This window comes from Colias eurytheme, chromosome 18 (assembly GCF_061535395.1).
Source record: "Colias eurytheme isolate Ceu_HAF_F1 chromosome 18, ilColEury1 Martin Lab GWU primary, whole genome shotgun sequence".
Taxonomy (NCBI): Eukaryota; Metazoa; Arthropoda; class Insecta; order Lepidoptera; family Pieridae; genus Colias; species Colias eurytheme.
The window spans coordinates 9,387,021-9,407,465 of record NC_142997.1 but is presented as its reverse complement, the minus strand read 5'-3'; the positions used below and the strand labels follow the sequence as shown (position 1 = coordinate 9,407,465).

Sequence of the window (20,445 nt, the reverse complement as noted above, 5' to 3'; positions counted from 1 at the left end):
TTTGAAATTGTAATAACCGCCAGCGACGTAATATTTGAAATTTAACAAAGCCACTTATACTTTTTAATTTTATATCTCGCCTGACCTTCGGGGATTCGAATTTTTTGACGTATCGTTTATATTATCTGTAACGGTACAGTTATAAACAAAAAGTGAGACGTCTTAAGGATACGTCGGTAAGTGCTAAGTGAGCACACGTGCGCGGTCGCGGGTTCGTATCCCGGTTAAATTTAGCCGGCGAGGGGTACAGGGAAACGGCGCCTTTTTATAGAAACGAAGCGACTGCGCATCCAGTTACTGTCTGAACTAACTAATATTTAACAAGCGGCTCATTTCGAGCGTATTGTAATTTTAGACGCAAAGTTTTTCAAATGTAAGAACTATAGACTAACAATAGTTTTAAATAACTCAGATGTTTGTATTTAGTTAGTAGAAAATATACTCCTCATCAGACTTTAAACAATTCATTTCTTAAAAGCCTTTGTACGTTGTAGAATTTAAAGAAAGACCAGGGTATAAATTTTTACATTTTTAAGGTTATGATATAAATTCTAGAAGCTTCTAAGCTGTTACATAAGCCCGCAAAAGACATAAGTTTCACATCTACGCTGAATATGAAATTCAAAAACTCGCGTTGAAATATTGTAGGTAAGTGCAGTTGTTCAGGACTTCAATGCAATCTATTCGCAAATTGATTTAAAAAAAACTTCGCGAAAATTAGAGTCATGGGAACCGCGAATGAGTTGCATGCGCACGGAATAAAAACGAGCGGTTTTTACATGATTTTCCAGTAAAACCGTCGAGGGGCGTAGCCGGCGAGGTGCATGGCCGTCTTGAATACAAAATGTATTATAAGTGCACAATATTTGCATTTTGGATTACGCGCCGGAGGCGTCGTAATCATGCCTCTTGGAAAGGGTAACATGCGAGGCTAAATATCTTGATAGCCCTTTCGTTACTGAATCTACAGCTTTTCCAGCTGAAAATTGCTTAATAAAAATAATAAATAAATAAAAATCGTTTATTCAGAAACAATACATACAAATTACAAACAAAAACAATTTAGACACGACGATCGCCTCAACTAGGAATATACCTGTGCTAGAGACGATCGACGCCTTCCTCGCCAGACTTAGCCAGTATCTATTGTTAATTTAACTTATATACTACTACATATTTTTACAAAATAGAGAATCATTAAGAACTAATTGAGGTAAATTATCCTATAAATTCTTTTTTAAAATGACTTCTTTATTAAATAGTTGAGACCTCTTTGGACTGTAAGTGCTGGATTACCATAAAACCCCATAAATAAGAAGAATCAAGTCTGCCTCAATAGAAAGTCGATAGTCCTCCATCTCTGCTGAAACTTTATTTATTTATGGGCGTTTACGTCGCAGTAAACTTGGAAGTTACTTAGAGAATAAAGCAGTGTTTTATTCTTTTAGACGAGCTGCATCTAAAGATACCAAGATGTTGTTTATGTAAACAAAATCGAAGTATATTTTATAAATTTTAATCTTCTTTTATGCGTTTAAAGCATCGGTGCATTAATTACCTTTTATAGTGTAATAAAAAAATTCAAAGTCAATAATAATTGTAGTTAGCATAAATATTTCAAACTAAAATCATCGAATAAAATCATCGCCAAAGAAATATATCCCCTAAATAGATGTGCATATTGCATAATCTATTCCGATTATTAGAGACCACATCGCAAAATTCAAAAATTTCTAAGTCCCAAAACCCACACCAAACTAATCCACCTACTATATATCATACACAGATAAAAACAAACAAAGTTATTCTCGACTATGTAAAGCAGGCATCAATATGCGCTGTAAGTGTTTGTTGGTATTCATCACCACACACTCCGACCTGAGTGACGTCCATCACCTACCAATTTGCTTATCATCTTTCGGCAATGCCAAGTAATTTTAATAGGCGAGTGACCGCATATGAATTAGGGAATATACATGGTTTAGTCAATATCTCTTTTATTACATAACTAGCTTATCGCCCGCTTTGTCTAAAACCTAATAAATTATATACTAAAATCTTCCTCTTGAATTACTCTATCTATTAAAAAACCGTATGAACATCCGTCGCGTAGTTTTAAAGATTTAAGCATAAAACGGAACATAGGGACAGAGAAAGCGACTTTGTTTTATACTATGTTATGACGGTTAATCTTACTACTCCTCTATTTACTTTTACCAACAAGATTACTTACTCCTCTATCTAAAATCAATACATTCTTAATATTTTAACACCAAATAATTGAGAATAATGTAACAGCTATTACCGTATTTTAGTTTTAAATCATGCCGTACATTGTAACAACAGAGAAGCCGACGACATGAATACACGAATGTCTCGGAATATTTTGGCATAATTTGGCAATAATAACTTAAATGTTTCCGGACAGACAGTATTTAACATTTCTGTATATCAATCACAGGATTGTGGACAAAATTTCCAATGGGCATAGAGTTTATGGCCTTCCTTATTTATCTAGATCTTCTTTAGAAAAAGGTCATGAAGTGTCTGTTTATGGCATAAATACAGAAATTCTTGGGATATTTCTAAGTACTATCCCCATTTTCATTCCACCCACCACACTTACGTATAACCAATTTACATCCTTCATATTTACATCAGCGAGATCATGAGAAATCAGCCAAAAGCATTTGTTTAGTCATTATGTATTTAGTTCGGTCCACATGCGCGTGCGCCGAATGCCCATTCACTGCGAGGACTGCATACGACAAAGTAAAATGCGACATAACTACTTTTTGTGAGCTGCAGACTTAATAGTGTTATCTTTTAATGTCGCCATAAAAAGGTATGCATTTAGATTAAGGCATTTGAATAACTGGTGGTGATCGAAGAATTATAATTGACATTCAAAGACTAGGTTTAATACAAGTATAAATATCATTGATAGTTACAGTTATTCGAAAGTGAACATTTTGGCAAAATCGCTTTTCATCTAATTAAGTTATTAACTAAATGCTTTAAGGTGCTCGTTTCACAGTACATCAAAAAAAGAAACATTTAATTAGAGACAGCTAACAGCCCACAAAAACAAATTTGTAACATCAACACTAATTAATTCATAAAAATCGCGCGTGAAAATGTTTTTCCTACGACACGAATTCCTATTCATCCCACCGACTTATTTGGGAGCACGCAGACGGACAATGGTCGATAAACGAGTTTAAATCGTAGCCGTACGACGAGACGAGCATATCATTAAGAAACCAGTGTTCTTACTACTGCTCGATGAAAGAAACCACGCGACGTCGTTATTCCCAAACACATAAGTACCGTTATTGCGTAACAGAAGCCCAACGACGGCAAATACCCAGTTGCGAGCCGCTATATTGAATTGACATATCTCGAAGTCAATCTAGGGCTCCCAAGTTTTTCAAAACAGGCACAGATTACGCGTCGGATTACCGGCCGCTAAACTAACTTTGACGTTAATTGTAGGTTCTTCATCCGCCATTTGATGTAGATGATCGCTCGTAACTGTGTTTCTTTTATCGTGGAATGGCAACGGTGTTTCGGTTATGATTGAATCGGTCGCTTAACGCTGTCCGAGATCAATCAAATCCATCAGTTTTTATGCCTCCATTATGTTTATATCTCGAATGATCTCTACGAGAGAAATATTTGTAGTTTTAAAGTGGCACTAGTTACCGCGCCAGATGTTTCGGGCCGATAGGATCTGTGAATAAATCCACATCTAATTTGATCTGTTTCCCTGCCCCTACATTCCAGGCAGGTTTCAAAAGAGCTGCGCGCGCGCCAACGTCGCGTACCCATCTGTCAAACGTCACGGCCGTACCTCCCCGCAACTCCTGCGCACCTAATTATAGCCACGCTAATTAATTAGGACGATACCCACTTTTATTTTATTAGAAGTACAATTGAAAAATTGGCAATTAAACTTGTTGGATCTGTCTTAGCACGGCGCGTTACTTCGACGATTTATTAACGACAAATTGTTAATTGCTCTGCAGCAGCGCCGACATCTCAGCACTTCGGATGATATTTTAAACTCGCCGCGCTCATAGTGTTTAACTGAGCCGTTAATAAGTACTGCACATATGAAGAATAATTTAAAAATACAGTGAACCCTGTTCTGCAACTTGATACAAAATCGAGCCATACATAATACAGACGTCATGATTAAAGGACGCTCGATGATAAACTGCGAATGTGCAGTGACAATTCATGAGCGAGCGAAATGGCGTTACAGCGTTCCCGATGGGTGTAAGCGAGATATTAATTCACACGTGAGGTATAAAAACCGGGGCCGTTGATTTTATAATTTATTTGTAACACATTTGTCGTTGCGTGAAGATCGGGAGATACATGTGCTTTTTGTAGACTAGTGGGTAATACGCATCAGATGTGATTTGAGGAATAATTTATGTTGTTTGTACAGCGGATGTCACCATACTAGCTGTCATAAAGGGGCTCGTTACTGGTGTATGTCGTACGAGCCGGTAAGTGGTCGATCGTAAACCAGCGCCACTCGGAAATGAAGATATTTAACGTGTCACGAATTAGAAATATTTTTATTACGCCCGTAGTAAAGAGCGTGCTGAATAAAGAATTAATTTAATGTATTTAAATTGCATTTTATTACCAACAATGCACGTTAAATCTTCCAGTGTAGCAGCGGAGATCAATCACGGGCGTATTATCGTAGTTTTAGGTTCGCGCCAAGTCGCTGTCCGACGCGACGCGGCAGCCATATTTCAAATCAGTTTGAGATATAGACCATCTTTTACCGATGCATCGTCGCGATGATACTGATGATTTATAACTAATTATAAGCTCTTGTTAACGTCGCATCCGAGACGGACAATTGCCGATCAATTTACATGCGATTTTGCGTATAGTTTAGTTGAATAGAGGTTAGGATTTTTAGATTTCAAGTCGGTTGTTTACAGAGTTGAACGCCCTATGGAGGCGATTCTGACAGTTTAGCGTTCCCGGGTAAAATATAGCGCTCAGACGCTAAGAGGGGGGAGGTACGCAAATAGCGAGTGAGTAAAACAATGCTATATGATATATCGGATCAGTGCGCTATGAAGATGGGATTATTGGCTCAAAGAGCGGTTATTTTGGGCCTCTCTGTTGTGTTAAATGTCATGTAGGTTAACCGCTTTTTAAAGATCACAAATAGGAATAGAATGATGAATGTAACAAGAAAATACGTAATGATTTTTCAGCGCTAAATTGTATTTACGAAGATTTAAAGCGAAACGATACATCTGAAATGTGTACAATGTGTTTTCTGTTAACATGTCGGAAGGTGAATAAGACCGAAGTTTGTTTTATTACAAACAGAACGCGAAATTTAAGACAATACCTTCAAACATTTCTGGCGCCATATTTTAGGGAGCGCTCCAACAAATTTCGTTTCTGACTTTTGTTTATATACAAAAATATTTATAATGGGACAAAGAAATACGGATGGCTTCAAAATGTAAAGGGGTGTTCACACAAACGTGTTTTAAACTTAATTTTGCTTTGGGATTTATGTTACCAGAATAGAAAGCCAGAGTTAAATAGAGCTCTAATTATGACAAAATACCATCATTGCAGCCTTAAACACAAAAGAGACTAAATCCAAAAATTTATATTTTCATAAGGTCGAAACAGGCCCAAACCTTCATTTCGTATTTGACCTAGGCTGATGCAAGTCAATAATATATTCTCCGTTCGCAATGTGAACGCAGTCCAACAGACAGACGGACGACCGACAGCCGCAAGACTATAAATAAATAATGCGCCAACATTTTATTATTATCATCATGGGAGCACGTGCGTACAAACTGACGGAGACATTCTCTATTCTATGTGCCTATCAGTTTTGTTGTTTACGTCGCCTTTATAAATAGTCAATACGTTGACCTTTAATGGAATATAAAGAATTGTCTGTTCATCCTGTTCCTATATTATAATTCAAAAGTTATTAATATCTTAAATTTCTGTTCGATTCCCAGTGGACACCAATAACTAATAACCAAGTTTGAAAGGTCATACAACTAAAACTATCGCAAACGCAGGTCTACCCACTTTGTAAGGAAAATCGATCAGTGATTGACATGTTACAACATGTTACAAGGTTTCAGCACTTAATTAGTTTATAATATCATGTTCAATAAAAGATAACAGAAATAAAGATCAATCAAGTTTTATCATAATGTGCTCATCGGTTTAAGGTATAAAATCGTAGAATAATTTTCAAGTTCACATTTACAAGCAACAAAGTTTTTAATTTCTAATGACACGATACGATAGTTCTGTATGTCTTAATTACACCGACATTTTAATGTCTCCAGCTATCATCCGCTCAGTAAGTTGAAAAACATTGTAATACCGATAGCATCACCTAACAATTTAAAGGCCATAAATTCAAGATTTTATTTCTTCATTTTATACGCCATAAACCTAACCTCTTTCTGACCATTACATCTAGTATTAAACAAACTACAATTTCACAACACTGGGAACGTTACAAAGACTTATTCAACGATGACGTCGACTTTTTAAATGATCTGGAACAATATTTATAAACTCGTAGTTCCAAGGTTGTTAGCGCCGAAGCTCATAATCAGCCACCGTTACTTAATCGTTAAATATTATTGCCTGTTCGCGTAGCCATAGACGCTATAGTCCAATTAATTCGAGAACCTAATTAGTGGAAGTATTATTAGATGCGGTCGTGGCAGTTACCTCATCGAGCTTTATTTTGTAACCAATAACGGCCCATAAAACGGAATAAGATGCAAACATTCCCGGCTTATCTAGATCTCGATCGGCTTACACATTGCAGAATATTTTAGCGGCCACAATGACAATCCCGTTCTTACACGAGTATTACAAATAGCATCGTGACTAAATAATCTGAATCTATTTCGGTGATAAACCCGCAGCACCTCAATGTCGCCCTGGTCGCAAATAATATCTTCATTTACAAAGTCGTTTGGAGCCGAATTATTTTTATAATCCTTTTAATGTCTCATTAGTACTTGGCACATGTGCGCCGTCTAATTATCCTAGTAGCTATCCACTGAGGTAGTCGCCTCATTGATTATTATTTTAACGGACAATTAAAATTTGATGGCCACTTCTACCACATTCATCTTCGACTCGGTACGTATTAGTACCGACTACTCGGTACTAAAATATTAAAACTATATCGCGTGCTCGATGGAAAGCCGACCCTATCGCGAAGGGAGAGAGTCCCTTTTGGGCTAATCTCACGGGTGTGTAAGCCCGTTCGCGCTGCAATTGCTACACTGAGTGTCGAGACTTGGCGTCAATAAAAATAATCGTAAAATTTGCTTCCGAAACGAAATGAACTTCAACTGTTCTAATTTAAGGTTTAGTGTCGCGTGCGCTTCGCTCTCAAACGACCGTCGGACGTGTGAAATAAAAATCATGCGTATGCACACATTCGTTAAGAATTGACACTTATTAAAGGGGATAATTTTTTTTAATTGGCATGACGACATCACTTTATTTAGCGACAGCGGCCACTTGTAGCGTGACATTGGTTGATTTGAAAATTCCTTTTGTTGACTCCACGTCAATCATTTTGACACTCTTTGTTCGTTGTTAACATGCTTTGTTTTTGCCTCTCGAATGAGACCCCGCGATACGAAAGCCCTCGTGTGCTCCTTAATTACGCCGCTATTGATACTATCTACGTTCATTTTTAAATTAAGATATCTGATAACGTTATTGTTTTAATTAAAGCTGTAAAATATCTGAATTATTCACGAATTATATCGAAAGCAATCTAAATGTATAATTAAATTTTACATTTTGAAATGTTGAGTGATCTTCAGAAAGGAATTTCTCATCCGCATTTTAACCTCGATCCGCCATTATATTTTTAATTTAAACTTGTACGGGCGTGCCAAATCTGACGTGTCATTAGGTATAAATAACTTTAAGATAATTGAATACATTCGAATACAGAAGTCATTTAAACGAAAAACAAGACCGTTATCGATGAATACAAGAAGCATTGTGAGCAGATCATAAGCTGAACCATTCCAAATTCAAATTGCCCGATTCGGATTTGGAATCGAGTGCGATTGGCCGCCGAGCGCGTGACCAATCGCTAATTAGAAAATGTGTTCACTGTTGTGCTTTTACGGAAGCCGATCGCTGTTCTGTAATTAAACTTTTAAATCTAATTCAAAATTTAAATTCTAAAGCGCTATTTCTACTTCTGGTGTTACCAAAGCGTCGGTTATAAAGGGTGCCCTGTAGTAGCTAAGAAAAAACGCAGTAGCTTTGAGCGGGTACGAGTAGAATGATTTATTTCTGTTTTTCAATATGTTGATGTGAATCTATCGAGTTGGAATATTAATTTATAATCGATAATACTTAAGTGTTATTCAGCCTATAAATCAAAATATGTGTATATAAAGTAATTTGTATCGAGTTTAATTGACCATTAATTCTAACGTTTGAAGTTATTATATTATAGCAATATTTTTACATTTACAAAGTTATAAAAAAATGACGATCTAATTAATTTTAGAGCAAAAACAAATTCCATAGATAGACCTATAACCACTTAATGAACATAATAATCAATTACTGAAGAGAATCAAACTGTAGACACAGAAACAGACTTTCAAAAAATTATCGATTAAAGATAGTTTTCTCAATAGAAACAAAGTTTGTTAACCCCAGTTATTATAGAACTCGGGGTGGTCTGCGGAAATCTTTGGGCCAGCAAATGGCCCAGCGGGGCGCTACGGGACCCCAATGTCACGGTGTGATGGTTCCGTATGCGAATATTGCAGTTTTTACACGATCTAATTTCCGCTGTATTGTATGTTTTTCTTGTAATTATATCTGTGGGAGACGGGTTTAGATTGTTATGCCTTTATATGTTTAAGTTTATACTGTTTCTAATTTTAATGTCTATCAACAATAATGGTAGAAATATAATACTTCAGTTCTATAAAAATTAAAAATGACTTTAAAGTGCTTTAAAGGGATGAATTTTAAAAACAAAATAGTCTAAAGCGAAAACCTTCTTGTTGAAGTTCTAACAATTAATGTATATTGAAAATCTGATTCCAATTTAAATCTTTAATTGAGTACAAGATTATTGGCTAGTCCTGGTGACTATAAATATCTAAATTTAGACATTATCTCAAGATCAAAATACCCACAAAATTTTAAATCTTTTCGAGTAACCAATCTTCTCAAAACTTAATTCACAAATATGTATTCAAACATTAACCAATCTACTTAAAAACTCAAAATCGCAAATAAAACACTCTTTCCAAAGCTCATTCTGAAAATCGCAAATACTTAAGAATTAACAATAGCACAAATGAAGACGTGGACCGCCCGCGGTTGGTCCAAATGGGACGCAGCGGGTTCTATTCCGGGTGAAGCTTGTTGGTAAATAGATGGAATTGCTGGTTGTGACGTCTGTGCGTCATTCGGTACAAATTGTGTGTATTAATTTCGGAAGTTGGGATATTTTAAGGGACTGATTAAGATTTTTTGATATTCTGTTGTGATTCCGCTTTGTAGTTTTCATATATTTGTTTTTAAATGATGCTTAAAATGAACTATATTAAAATATAGTTTCAATTTATATAAACCTGTTTTTATTGTAGCTACTTATTTCAAAAAACCTTTAAAATCATCGTATATATAAACAATAATTTATGAAAATTGAGATTACCTACATAGTTAAATATATTGGTGTTGTAAATTCCTTTTTTAATACTTAATTGGTAACAATTCATCGATAACTTGAGTCGTTCAGCTGCAAACAGTCTATAGTTTTAATATCGAATCCACAGCTTTCTCTGTTATTAAATCTTTGTGGAAGAAATGTTGTGCTATTACAGCACAGTAGGGAGCCTATCATGGCAGTATTTTCTATTAATAAATGACTAATCATGTTTATAGTTTTTAGCTATAGTTTGTGCTTCGTGTTTTATTATTTAAGTTCATGTACATTGCAATATTTTTGAAGTTCTACTTTAGGCGTGTAGAGTCAAATTTCAAGGTCGCGTCATGGCAATACAGTCACGTCATGAAGTAAAGCGTCGATTATGGTATCTTTGAATATTTCCAAAGAAGTTTCACTTCTGACACGTGCGCTCGGCACACACGCTCTTTTTTAATCCATCAGGCCCCGGAATCACAGACACAATAGAAAATCTATTGTGTCGCGGTCGGATCTGGCCGTCCGGGGCTCAATGGGTTAAAAAATATTCAAGAAATTAGGTCTATTGGTTTTGTTTATAAAATACAGATTTAACAGTTAATAACAGATTTAAAAAGAAAGTGTCTATAGGTACTCAAAGATTTCTCGTATTGAATGGGAATCGAACCCAGCACATATTTCTGATGCTAATGCACTAACTGTACGACGACGGTCAAGTGTCAAGCTATAAAATGAATAAAATTTAACAACCTCAAGAATAGTGGTTTCCAGACATCTATTTAATTTCCTCCAAGTCTTGTTTACAGCTAAATATATCATTGAAATGAGCCAGTAAAAGCCATAATAACAAATACTTCTAATAAAGGGAATAATTAGAGAAAGCGCCATGACGATAAATTACGATGTATTTACGGCTAATTTATTAATAGAATTATTTGCGAGTCAGCAGTCGTAAATACGGCGCGGTGTGGCCAGCGTCGTCGTAAAATTTATTTCAACGAGATTGGTTAGCGGGCAACCAATGGACGCGCGTTCGAAATTTAAAAGCGGCGGTTTACGAGCGAACGTCTTCGTTTTGCCGCCAAAACCGCTTATTGGGTCGCCTTTGTTGACGTTTGGCTAAATCCGTTTGCAATTGTTTTTAGCTGGGTAATAATGATTTTATGTAACTGTAATGTTCCCATAAAGTGCGTGGATTATTATTCTGAATCCCACCTCACGTTGTAAATTCGAAGGTGTGAATTTTATATGTATTTGTCTGTCTATCCTTCTAAAAACCAGATGCATTTTCAGATATTTTCTAATCCTCTGAATAAGTTAACTTTTTATGTGTGCATCAAGGATGAGAAACCATAAATGGACAATGTCACGTACACTAGTAAAAACTGGTAAATAGTAATTAATATAATTAAAGAATATAACGATCAAAATGCATATGAAACTACACACTCGACTGCTCATAGCTTATGGAGCATGATACACGCATTTCTAATAAAAATACATCATAAAGATATAACCATCATGCTAATAAGAACGCATTAATAAACACATCACACTATGCTTGTAAAAATAGAAAATATATTTAAAAAACACTTAAAGGCTTCTTTTTTACATTACAGTTCTGAAATCTGATTCTAATAAACTGTAAAGGACTTTGTAATGTCAAAAAACAAGTCTCAATTTAAGTATGAGTTGGATGAAAATTGAATTTATTGGTCACCATTTTCCTGTCCCAAAAATTAGATCTAAAAAGTACTTCTGAATCACCTTACACCTTCAGGGAGCAAAACAATTTGGTCTTAATTAAGGGAATTCTCGAAACGATTGTAAATGTAAAATTGGCAAGAAATACTACGTAATAAAGCAGTCTGGTTGACACCGTGATGTATGCGCGCGCGCAGCCCGCGTAAACTGCGCAACGCTCGCCGTACATATCCAATGAGATTGGATTATTGTTTTGTTTATCTGTGCATACTGATGGACCTGTGATATTTTGGTTATATCTTCTTTATATTTCTTCATCCATCTAGTAGATATATTTCGATAGATTGGCTACCTTTTGTTCGACAATTGCTTTTGCATTAGGCTCAAATTTCTAGGGACATTTTAAAGGTTAAATCCTTTTATTTCTATTTATAGATCAACAACAGAAAAACCTGCAATAGTAAATACAGCAATTTTCATCTTCATTAGCGACATATTCTTAACAATATTTAGAATTCATCTATCTTTACATAGGATTTATTGCACGTAATAAAAATTGAATAAGTTGTTTATTACTATTTGCTGTCAATAACCATTAAAAAGCAATCATCCATACTAATATTATAAATGCGAAAGTAACTCTGTCTGTCTGTCTGTTACTCAATCACGCCTTAACTACTTAACAAATTTGCATGAATTTTGGTATAGAGATATTTTGATACCCGAGAAAGGACATAGGCTACTTTTTATCCCGGGAAATAGGATAGGTTTTATCCCGGAAATCCCACGGGAACGGGAACTATACGGGTTTTTCTTTGACTGCGCGGGCGAAGCTGCGGGTGGAAAGCTAGTTTTCTATAATATCACATATCTATATGTAGATATGTAATTTATTATCTTTCAAGATTTCTGTACGTGTGAACGTATTTATAACGTCTTATATTTGAACATTATCTACCAGATTCGAAGTATTATTTTTAGTATTAACTACTTCTATATTTACTTATTGTAATCTTCTAGATATCACTTATGGCTGCTGTACACGAGTAAAGTAAACTACTGTTTACTTTACTCATGTACTCTACTGAGTGAACTAGCATACTACTCTACTAATTTTTATTGAAATTTTAGCGCTCTACCAATGGTGTGTCCCCATTATTATAGTAAATAGGATAGTTAGTACTCTACCACTCTACTCCACCATTTACTCTGCCCGAGTACAGCCATTAGAACTATTATTTTTAAGATTAGCTTGTTATTACGTCACAAATGTTATTTCTTCTTTTCCTTTTACATTAAATACATCCTGGATTGTATTTTTACTTGGGGATAAAAAATGACATTACTTCAGGCTAATATCAGAATGCAGTACCCCAGTGTATTGTGGCCGTGACGAATCCGTGACGAATTGCGCTCTATCCGGGATCAAATCCCGCCTTTGTCCCCTTATTTTTATTATTTTTCTTATTGCTTTCCCCACGGCTCTTAAATTATTCATTGTGCGTGCGCTTTGTGAAGCTACACTATCTGTTTATTTGACAGAAAAATGGTGCAAATTGAAATAGTGGTTCTAGCCCTCTACTTCTTAAAATTAAATGTTTCGATGTCAGTTTCACTATTGAAAGAATATTCTAGATCTTATTCTGTTGTATTGTAAAAGTGTACTTAATAAAATGTGTGGAAGAAAAAAGGAAGTGTACCTAAAGTATCTTAATTTATATTCTATTTCATCTAAGACCAGGTTTTCCTATGCATCTAGAAAACTCAATAAGCAAGCATTTAAAGTTACATTGATGAAACTGTATTCAAAATCTCTTGACCACCAAACACCAAATGACAATATTTTTCCATAGCTACAAATGTTTGTGCCAATGATATCCTTAATCAATTTAAAACAAGGATTATCGACATAACCACAATCTCTCGCCAATTATGATCCCCTCATTTCCTAAGTTCCCGCGGTTCTGGCCAATCGGCATCCATCAAACGTCAATGGCAGACTATAAAAAATAAATAAAATATCAGATTGTCGCGTGGAAACCTCTTGTGAAAGGAATACGGGGTGTCTTCGCGCACTGCGGTGTCAGGTGTTTTGATGCTATTATTTTGTTGTGAATGCTTTTGATTTTCAGAATAAGGTATGTTTTATTTAATATTGTTAATATTGTTTTGAACTACAACTATAGAAGTAAATTTTGTTCTTTTGTAATTTGTAATGGAACTTTCTATTTTTTGAACGGTTCTTCTCAAGTAGTCTTCTAAAGAAATAACAACTTTTTACTTTATCATCAAACTAATCTCAAGTGTTGTTTATCTGAACATATTTTGTGATGATTAACTGGATAAGGCTCTACAAGAAGACTTCACTAAAATTGTTATGACGTAGGTAGAAATCTTATCCAAATCTAACTTTCCTTACACCTTGTATGAATACCTTCAAGATCTTCATTCCTCAATCTAAAATCTTATCCAGATGTAACTTTCGATACACCTTATATACCTTCAATATTCAACAATATAAAATGTCCTCTGTCCCACAGTGCGCAAAGCCCCCAACAGATTATCGCGGGGCGCAGTAAAGAAACAATTTCGTAACATTTGCCGCCAGGGGAGGCTTATAGAATCCCGGTACATGATAAAAATACAATATTACCACCCTTAAATATTCCCTTTTTCTCAAAACTCGCCTTTGAAACATTTAACAAGTTTATTTCTGCTTGTCATGGGACGTTTGGCCTCAATTGTTTAGTTCTTTGAATGTGTGTGTGTTGCATTAGTGTACTAAGTTTGTATTTTCGTTTGTTTTCCAAATCAAACTATGAAACTCGTGTTTGTATGAATAGTTCCAAATATTTTGGCACAACTTAAGAAATCAAAATTTGTAGTCTTGCGGTTGTTAGTAAGATTAGTCTATCGATAATGATTCGTCGTAAATAAAATTCTCACATATTTCAAACAGAACATTTTATTTTTTAATTCGTTCAGAAAAATAATATAAAATTAAAATCACATTGACATACAAGATGGACGTACACCAAATAGCTATACATAATGAGTTAGATTTAATGAGAAATTCAGAACATCTACCGCTTTATATCTAAAACCTAACTTAGACAATCAACTACTTTATGTTAAAACTCATATACAGACAAAATAACTAATATTACTCCCCAAACCAACCAGGCTAGAACTGTATAAGTTATGGCTGTTAACAATGTGAGAAATAATATAACACAAACAAAACAATCAGTCTCAACGCCCAAAAATATCTTATCATTAAAGAAAACGCGACACCGACCAATCCTGCCACTTGGCGCCAACTTCGCACAGATAATAAACCTCTAAACGTCACAGAATTGGTCGGCCGAATCGATGTCTATTCGATTTTCCAAACTGTTCGATCGTGACCCATAACAGACTTCCCAATGTACAAAAATACTGCAAATAATTTTAATTATTCTTACGCTCGGAACAAAATGGCGACTTATTTTTAATCTGTTGAAGCATCTACTTCTATAACGCACATACATACAATAATATATCCGACAGATAATCGATTCCATTTACAATCGATTAATGCGATAGTCGCCTATCGATTAGGACTCGTTGGTAAATGGCAATCGATTGTTAGGGAACTCGATTACACCTAGCGTATACTGCATACGTATTTATATCCATTTTACTAACTATAAATCTATTTTTAATATTTTCGTGCTTCGTTAGTGAACGCAAATGCAATTATAAACTATTTACGTATATATTGTATTATTATTATTTACTAGCCAAAAAGATTAGCAACTACCACCTTTAAAATCAATGACAATAATTTAAAATTCTTAATTATAACTTAGTATCTCACTTAGGCAAGTTAAAGTTGTGTTTTTACGTATACTTCGTTTTCAAATAGTTCTCCGAATATCCTAATTAAGTTAAACTAAGCTCAGAATTGTAATCGTAGCTTCTAGAAGGATTATGGCAATAGTTTGCTCACAGAGTGAGAGAAGAGAAAAGACTTATGCTGTTTACTCACTAATCATAATTATTAGTATACACATATTACAATCAACGTTATACGTATGTTTTTTTTTAAATCGTATACATATTTTCAGCGCAAATTAATCGACTGGCGCGTCGTCGAATCAAACAAAATAAAACCAGAGAGTCCAATGGAACTCTCTGGAGTCGCACCCACAACACCCCTTCACTGTATGAAGAATCAATGATCGTTCATAAATTTTGAAAATGCTTTAAAATTACAGTGCTTTAGGGTTGGCCAATTGCAAAAACGAAGATTTGAACTTAATCTAGCGGCGGTTCCTTAGGCTTCACTGGGAAGCCCTCGGAGGCCGGCGGACGCGTGACAAGCGGGGAGGCGGGATATTAAACTAAAATGCGAGCACCCCCTTATAGACTTCGTTTTTGCAATGGCCAAACTAAGAACAGGGGTGCACGAGGTAGCTCGTGGTCGAATTGGGTGCTAGCTGGGGATCGCGCCTCTGAATGAGATGGGACTTGCTGAAGGGGGTACTCACAACGTCCGGGGTGGAGGCTCCGTCGTGGCTGCTGTCGGGGGCGGAGCGCTCGCCGTTGGAGTCGGGCGGGCGGGCGCTCTCCCGCTCGTCGATCACCAGGTCGATGGGCATCTTGCCCTTGAGGCAGCTGATGTAGCGGTGGCAGAAGTTGTCGCACAGCTCGTGCACCTGCCGCCAAACGGACTCGTTAGTGGTGGCACAACCGAATGGGCTGGTCAACTGGTATCTTAATATGTATATAACAAGCTGGTTCTGCTAAGATCTGTGTTCAGTAATGTGACGACCTAGGCTTTCAAATAGCCATCTCCAAATAGGTATTAAATAACAAAAGTGAAATTCCTTAAAAAATTTGTTGTTTGTAAAGTAGGTTTACGATCGAGATGTTTACGTGATAACGTCTTATTGGTGGCAGCGCTCGAGATGAGACGGGAGATCGGTCCGTCTCTCGTTATACCTGCGATCGCGCTCGTGAGGTTTTGGTGTGACACAAGTTTCTGAACATGTCACCCGACTAAAACGATTTTAAAAACATTATCACGTCAAAACGTTATCACGTTAAAAACATATATAAGTAATTATAAAAAACACTAGCCTAAGTGAATTCACACTTATCTATGTTTCTGCTAAGCTTAAAGAATTCTGTATAGATATTTAACTAACTGAGCTATAACAAATTATCTGTAATATTTATACACATTGTATACTCGTAGCAGCTTAAGAGCACCGCTAGTGGCCTCCCATCAGGTGCTGGTCGCATAAAATTATCAACCAGCCTTATTTCCATATTCGCTTCAGTAAACCGCTTAAAATATAAGTGGTTATTATTAATAGCATATTTTCGTTCGGTAAAAATACCCAACGTGGCTGCAATCCAATTTGAACCTAAAGTAATGGAGCAAGGAGTATAAATCGCATTGAAGACGCAGGGTTCAGCGACACCGGCGTCGAAAGGCGACCTTTAAACTAATGTTAGTACACAATGCTTAAACAAAAACACAATAACAATAGAAACAAAGGGAATACATTTGGAATCGCGAACCGTCTGTCGCGTTTACGCACGATAGTAAAAACTGGGTATCATAAAATAAAAAACGATGGAAGCACGGTTTCTACAATTTTTTCGGGGCCAATAAAACGCGACCCCCGCCGGGCGCATATTAATTCCTTTCGAGACTTATAAATTTTCATAGGCATAATTAGTTTAGGAATTAACATAAGGCAATAAAGAAGGTAACGAAATTTTTAAGCGATCGGTGAAATGTGAGCAATAAAATGAAGGCAGGTGATTCGTCCGTTTCAAAAGGACTAGGACGTTTGGCGGTTTTGGAAATAGACGCAGCGGAAACGGAAACACTCCAGCCGTTGACAGCTAATTATGTTCTTGGGCTCTAACTTCCTAATCGACAGCTTTTTCTAATTTATACAAAACGAAAAAAGAAACGTTGACGCGTTTTGACTGAATCAATGTTCGTCAATTGACATGTTTTTATTGATGAATAGAGGGTATTCAACGAGAAATATGTATAAGGCGATTTAAGTGTTAATTCATAAGAAAATACTAAATAGAAGCTAACATGTTCTTAATTGAAAGCAAAATTGAATTTTGATATAAAAAGGTTTTAGATAGAAGTGAAGCTGCATACCGCTGAGCATAAGTGCTTATATTTTACGGAATAATAAGAAATTTGTAAAGAAAATATCAAATTATTATTAGTAACGTCATCGACACAAAGCTATGGCACAACAAAAATATAGGTACTAGTTCTATTTCAAAGAATTCGTAAACTTTTGAGAACAAAGAATTCTGTTTTAAAATCCTATATATAAAACAAAATAAATTCCAATATATCTCGCTTTCAAGCGAAGCATTGGTTTCACCAGACAGTGACAAAGATTTGACACCGTAACTCTTTCAATATCCAAATTCGGATCTTTCATCCCATCAAAATGTTAACATCACAACTACCAATCGCCGTAAGCAATAATAACTCTTAAACGCGTCATCCAAAGTGCCATTATCGCGTGAAAACATAATTGTGATGGGACGCTATGAGCGATCTGTTGATGTCTTTAATGAGATATTACAACATTCCGAGTCCCGAATCCGAGCCGATTATCGTTACCAACATCAGAACTCTTTCCAGAAATTTAAATTTGGAACTCGGATTGAGATGGCGTCTTAACGATTTGAATTTCGAACGTCTATGATGTCTGATAATGGTATTAATACAAAATCCATGGTTATGGTTTGAATTTGGAACGCGAATTGTCTATTCGATTTTCGAATGACAATGGAACGATGATGAGTGAATCCTTACTGGCTGTGTTGGCCGGCGTCCGGTGAGCAAAACAAATTAATTTGAATGTATCGCCGATCCGGGTGCCATTACACAGGTATGCACGGAGTATTTTTAAAGTTTTCGAAGAGGGCTGTCAGAGCGTTGCCAACGCGTGGGCTGCGAGATCGGCTATAATCTGTGCCTCGCCGATTAAAAGGGTTTTTTAACGTAATACCACTTCCCGCGCTAATGCGCTTGTGGGTGTGACTAGTCGCGTAAATTGGAACGTTGTTTTTTTAACACATTTAGCTATCATAGGATATTTTGACACGCGCAAATTTATTATATTTACGCTCTATGTAACATTTATCATATTCCGCAATTTGTCTTTATTTTTTGCGGATGTTTTATTCAAATTTGATTTATCAAACGTGAAATATTATAGTGTCATGATTGTGGAGCTTTTTAGAAAATGAATATGACGTTACTTAAGATTAATATGTACAAGTTTATTCATTTAAATATGAGATGTTTCGTAGAGACAGGGAAAATATATCGATAAGGACATAGGTAACACTGCAGTTTATTAAAGCTAGATATTACGTAAAGTTTAATTCGCTAAGCTCCTCTTATAAATGGTTCTTTAATTCACCGCAATACAGATAAAAAAGCGACGCATTTGGCCGACATTGCGAAGCGCGCATTCTTCTTTTTCGATTTAAATAAAAATAACCGGTCCGGATCCAAATGGTGCCGATTCGCACCTCACTTCACTGTTTCTATCCACATTTCCTATTTTTATCAGGCTTTTAATTAAAACTTTTTATAATCCGACGTGTGAATAACCTGTGTTGTGTATAGAAGCATGGTTGTAAAAGTTTGTTGCGTCATAAAGCGAGGGTCCCAGGTTCGAGGCCCGTAAACTAACAAATCTGACCTACATCGTAAATCACTTAGCCACGTTGTTACAGATAACGTTTACGAGTTAGAAACAAAATATGAAATAAAAAGCAACAACGCAACTTTAGTTCGCCTTTAATGACTTCACTTGCGATAAACTTGCGCGGTTTATTGAATAAACAACCAACTATTAAATTATACGTCAGTGTCATAACTTTGTGATATATTTTATTCGTTTACAAATAGCTGAAACGGAACGCGATTTAAACGCAGAAGTAACACATTCCATATTTAAATTTACAGCGAAAACATCGAATCTGATATCGGAATGCCTCTTTCAAAATTCGAACGGAGTTTTGTATTTTTTAAATTTATCGGGATGAAATGAAGGCTGGGATACACGCTACATAACGTAATTAGGGTACAATCGTGTACATAAAAACCCGCTAGTGTAGACCAATCAGATCGGATCGTGACAGAACCGCCGATGTAACCGCCGGCGGCCATCTTTAAAATATTTCGAACATAAATCAAAAATGTTATTGGATATTATAATGTTGGAATAATTCTCTTTCGTTAGTGACGCGCTCGTATGAATGTTAAGTGAGTTTTTGTCATTTATTATACTTTTGTTATTAACGAGTTTCGTTAAATGCATCTGCGGGATTACCTTTAATCTAATACTTAAAAGAACTTTGGATGTTTAATGAAGCGGAAATGAATTCGTATAACGGAATGTTTTTTCTTTTGGGCAAAAAAAGACGAGATACAATCCGACATGTATGGGATATGAGCGGCAAAAAACTGTTTTTCGATACCAGATACAGGTATGAGGGGCATTAAATTAATAATGACTAGTTTACACTCGCGGTGTTGTCTACTATTGTAAACTTAATTTATTTTTCTTGCAACACGCACAAAAACTTGAAATTTAGCGAATATAAATCAAGAAAATCTTCATACTTTTGCGTACTCCTCAATCATTACGCGCACACTACATCATTGCATAAGAATGTTTTAATGCACACAATTTTATAATTTAACCGATTCACTTATGTGCTATAATTGCGTGCCCATATTTATCATGGAAACCGTTAACCTGTCTTTACTAAATACGTATAATTGCATCGACTCTCTTGAGCCGTCCGAAGCCGATATTTTGAATTTGGAACGCGGCTTTTTATTTTTTTAATGGCTTTTATCTCGCCCTCCGGCCAGCTTCGGATCGGATTACACTCGTTACGAACCGCATTGTATATACTTTTTCTAATATTACCGTTTCCGAACGCGT

At 35.8% G+C, this 20,445-nt stretch overlaps 1 protein-coding gene across 4 annotated transcripts in view; it reads right to left on the bottom strand.

The window, feature by feature from the left end:
• The window catches only part of hth (Meis homeobox homothorax), a 264,474-nt gene that overhangs the window by 201,599 nt on the left and 42,430 nt on the right, over positions 1–20,445 (bottom strand). For all 4 annotated transcript variants that reach the window (XM_090112569.1, XM_090112571.1, XM_090112570.1 and 1 more), the window contains exon 6: positions 15,976–16,143. In XM_090112569.1, the coding sequence (XP_089968695.1) occupies positions 15,976–16,143 (168 nt within the window). The remainder of the gene's footprint in view (positions 1–15,975; positions 16,144–20,445) is intronic.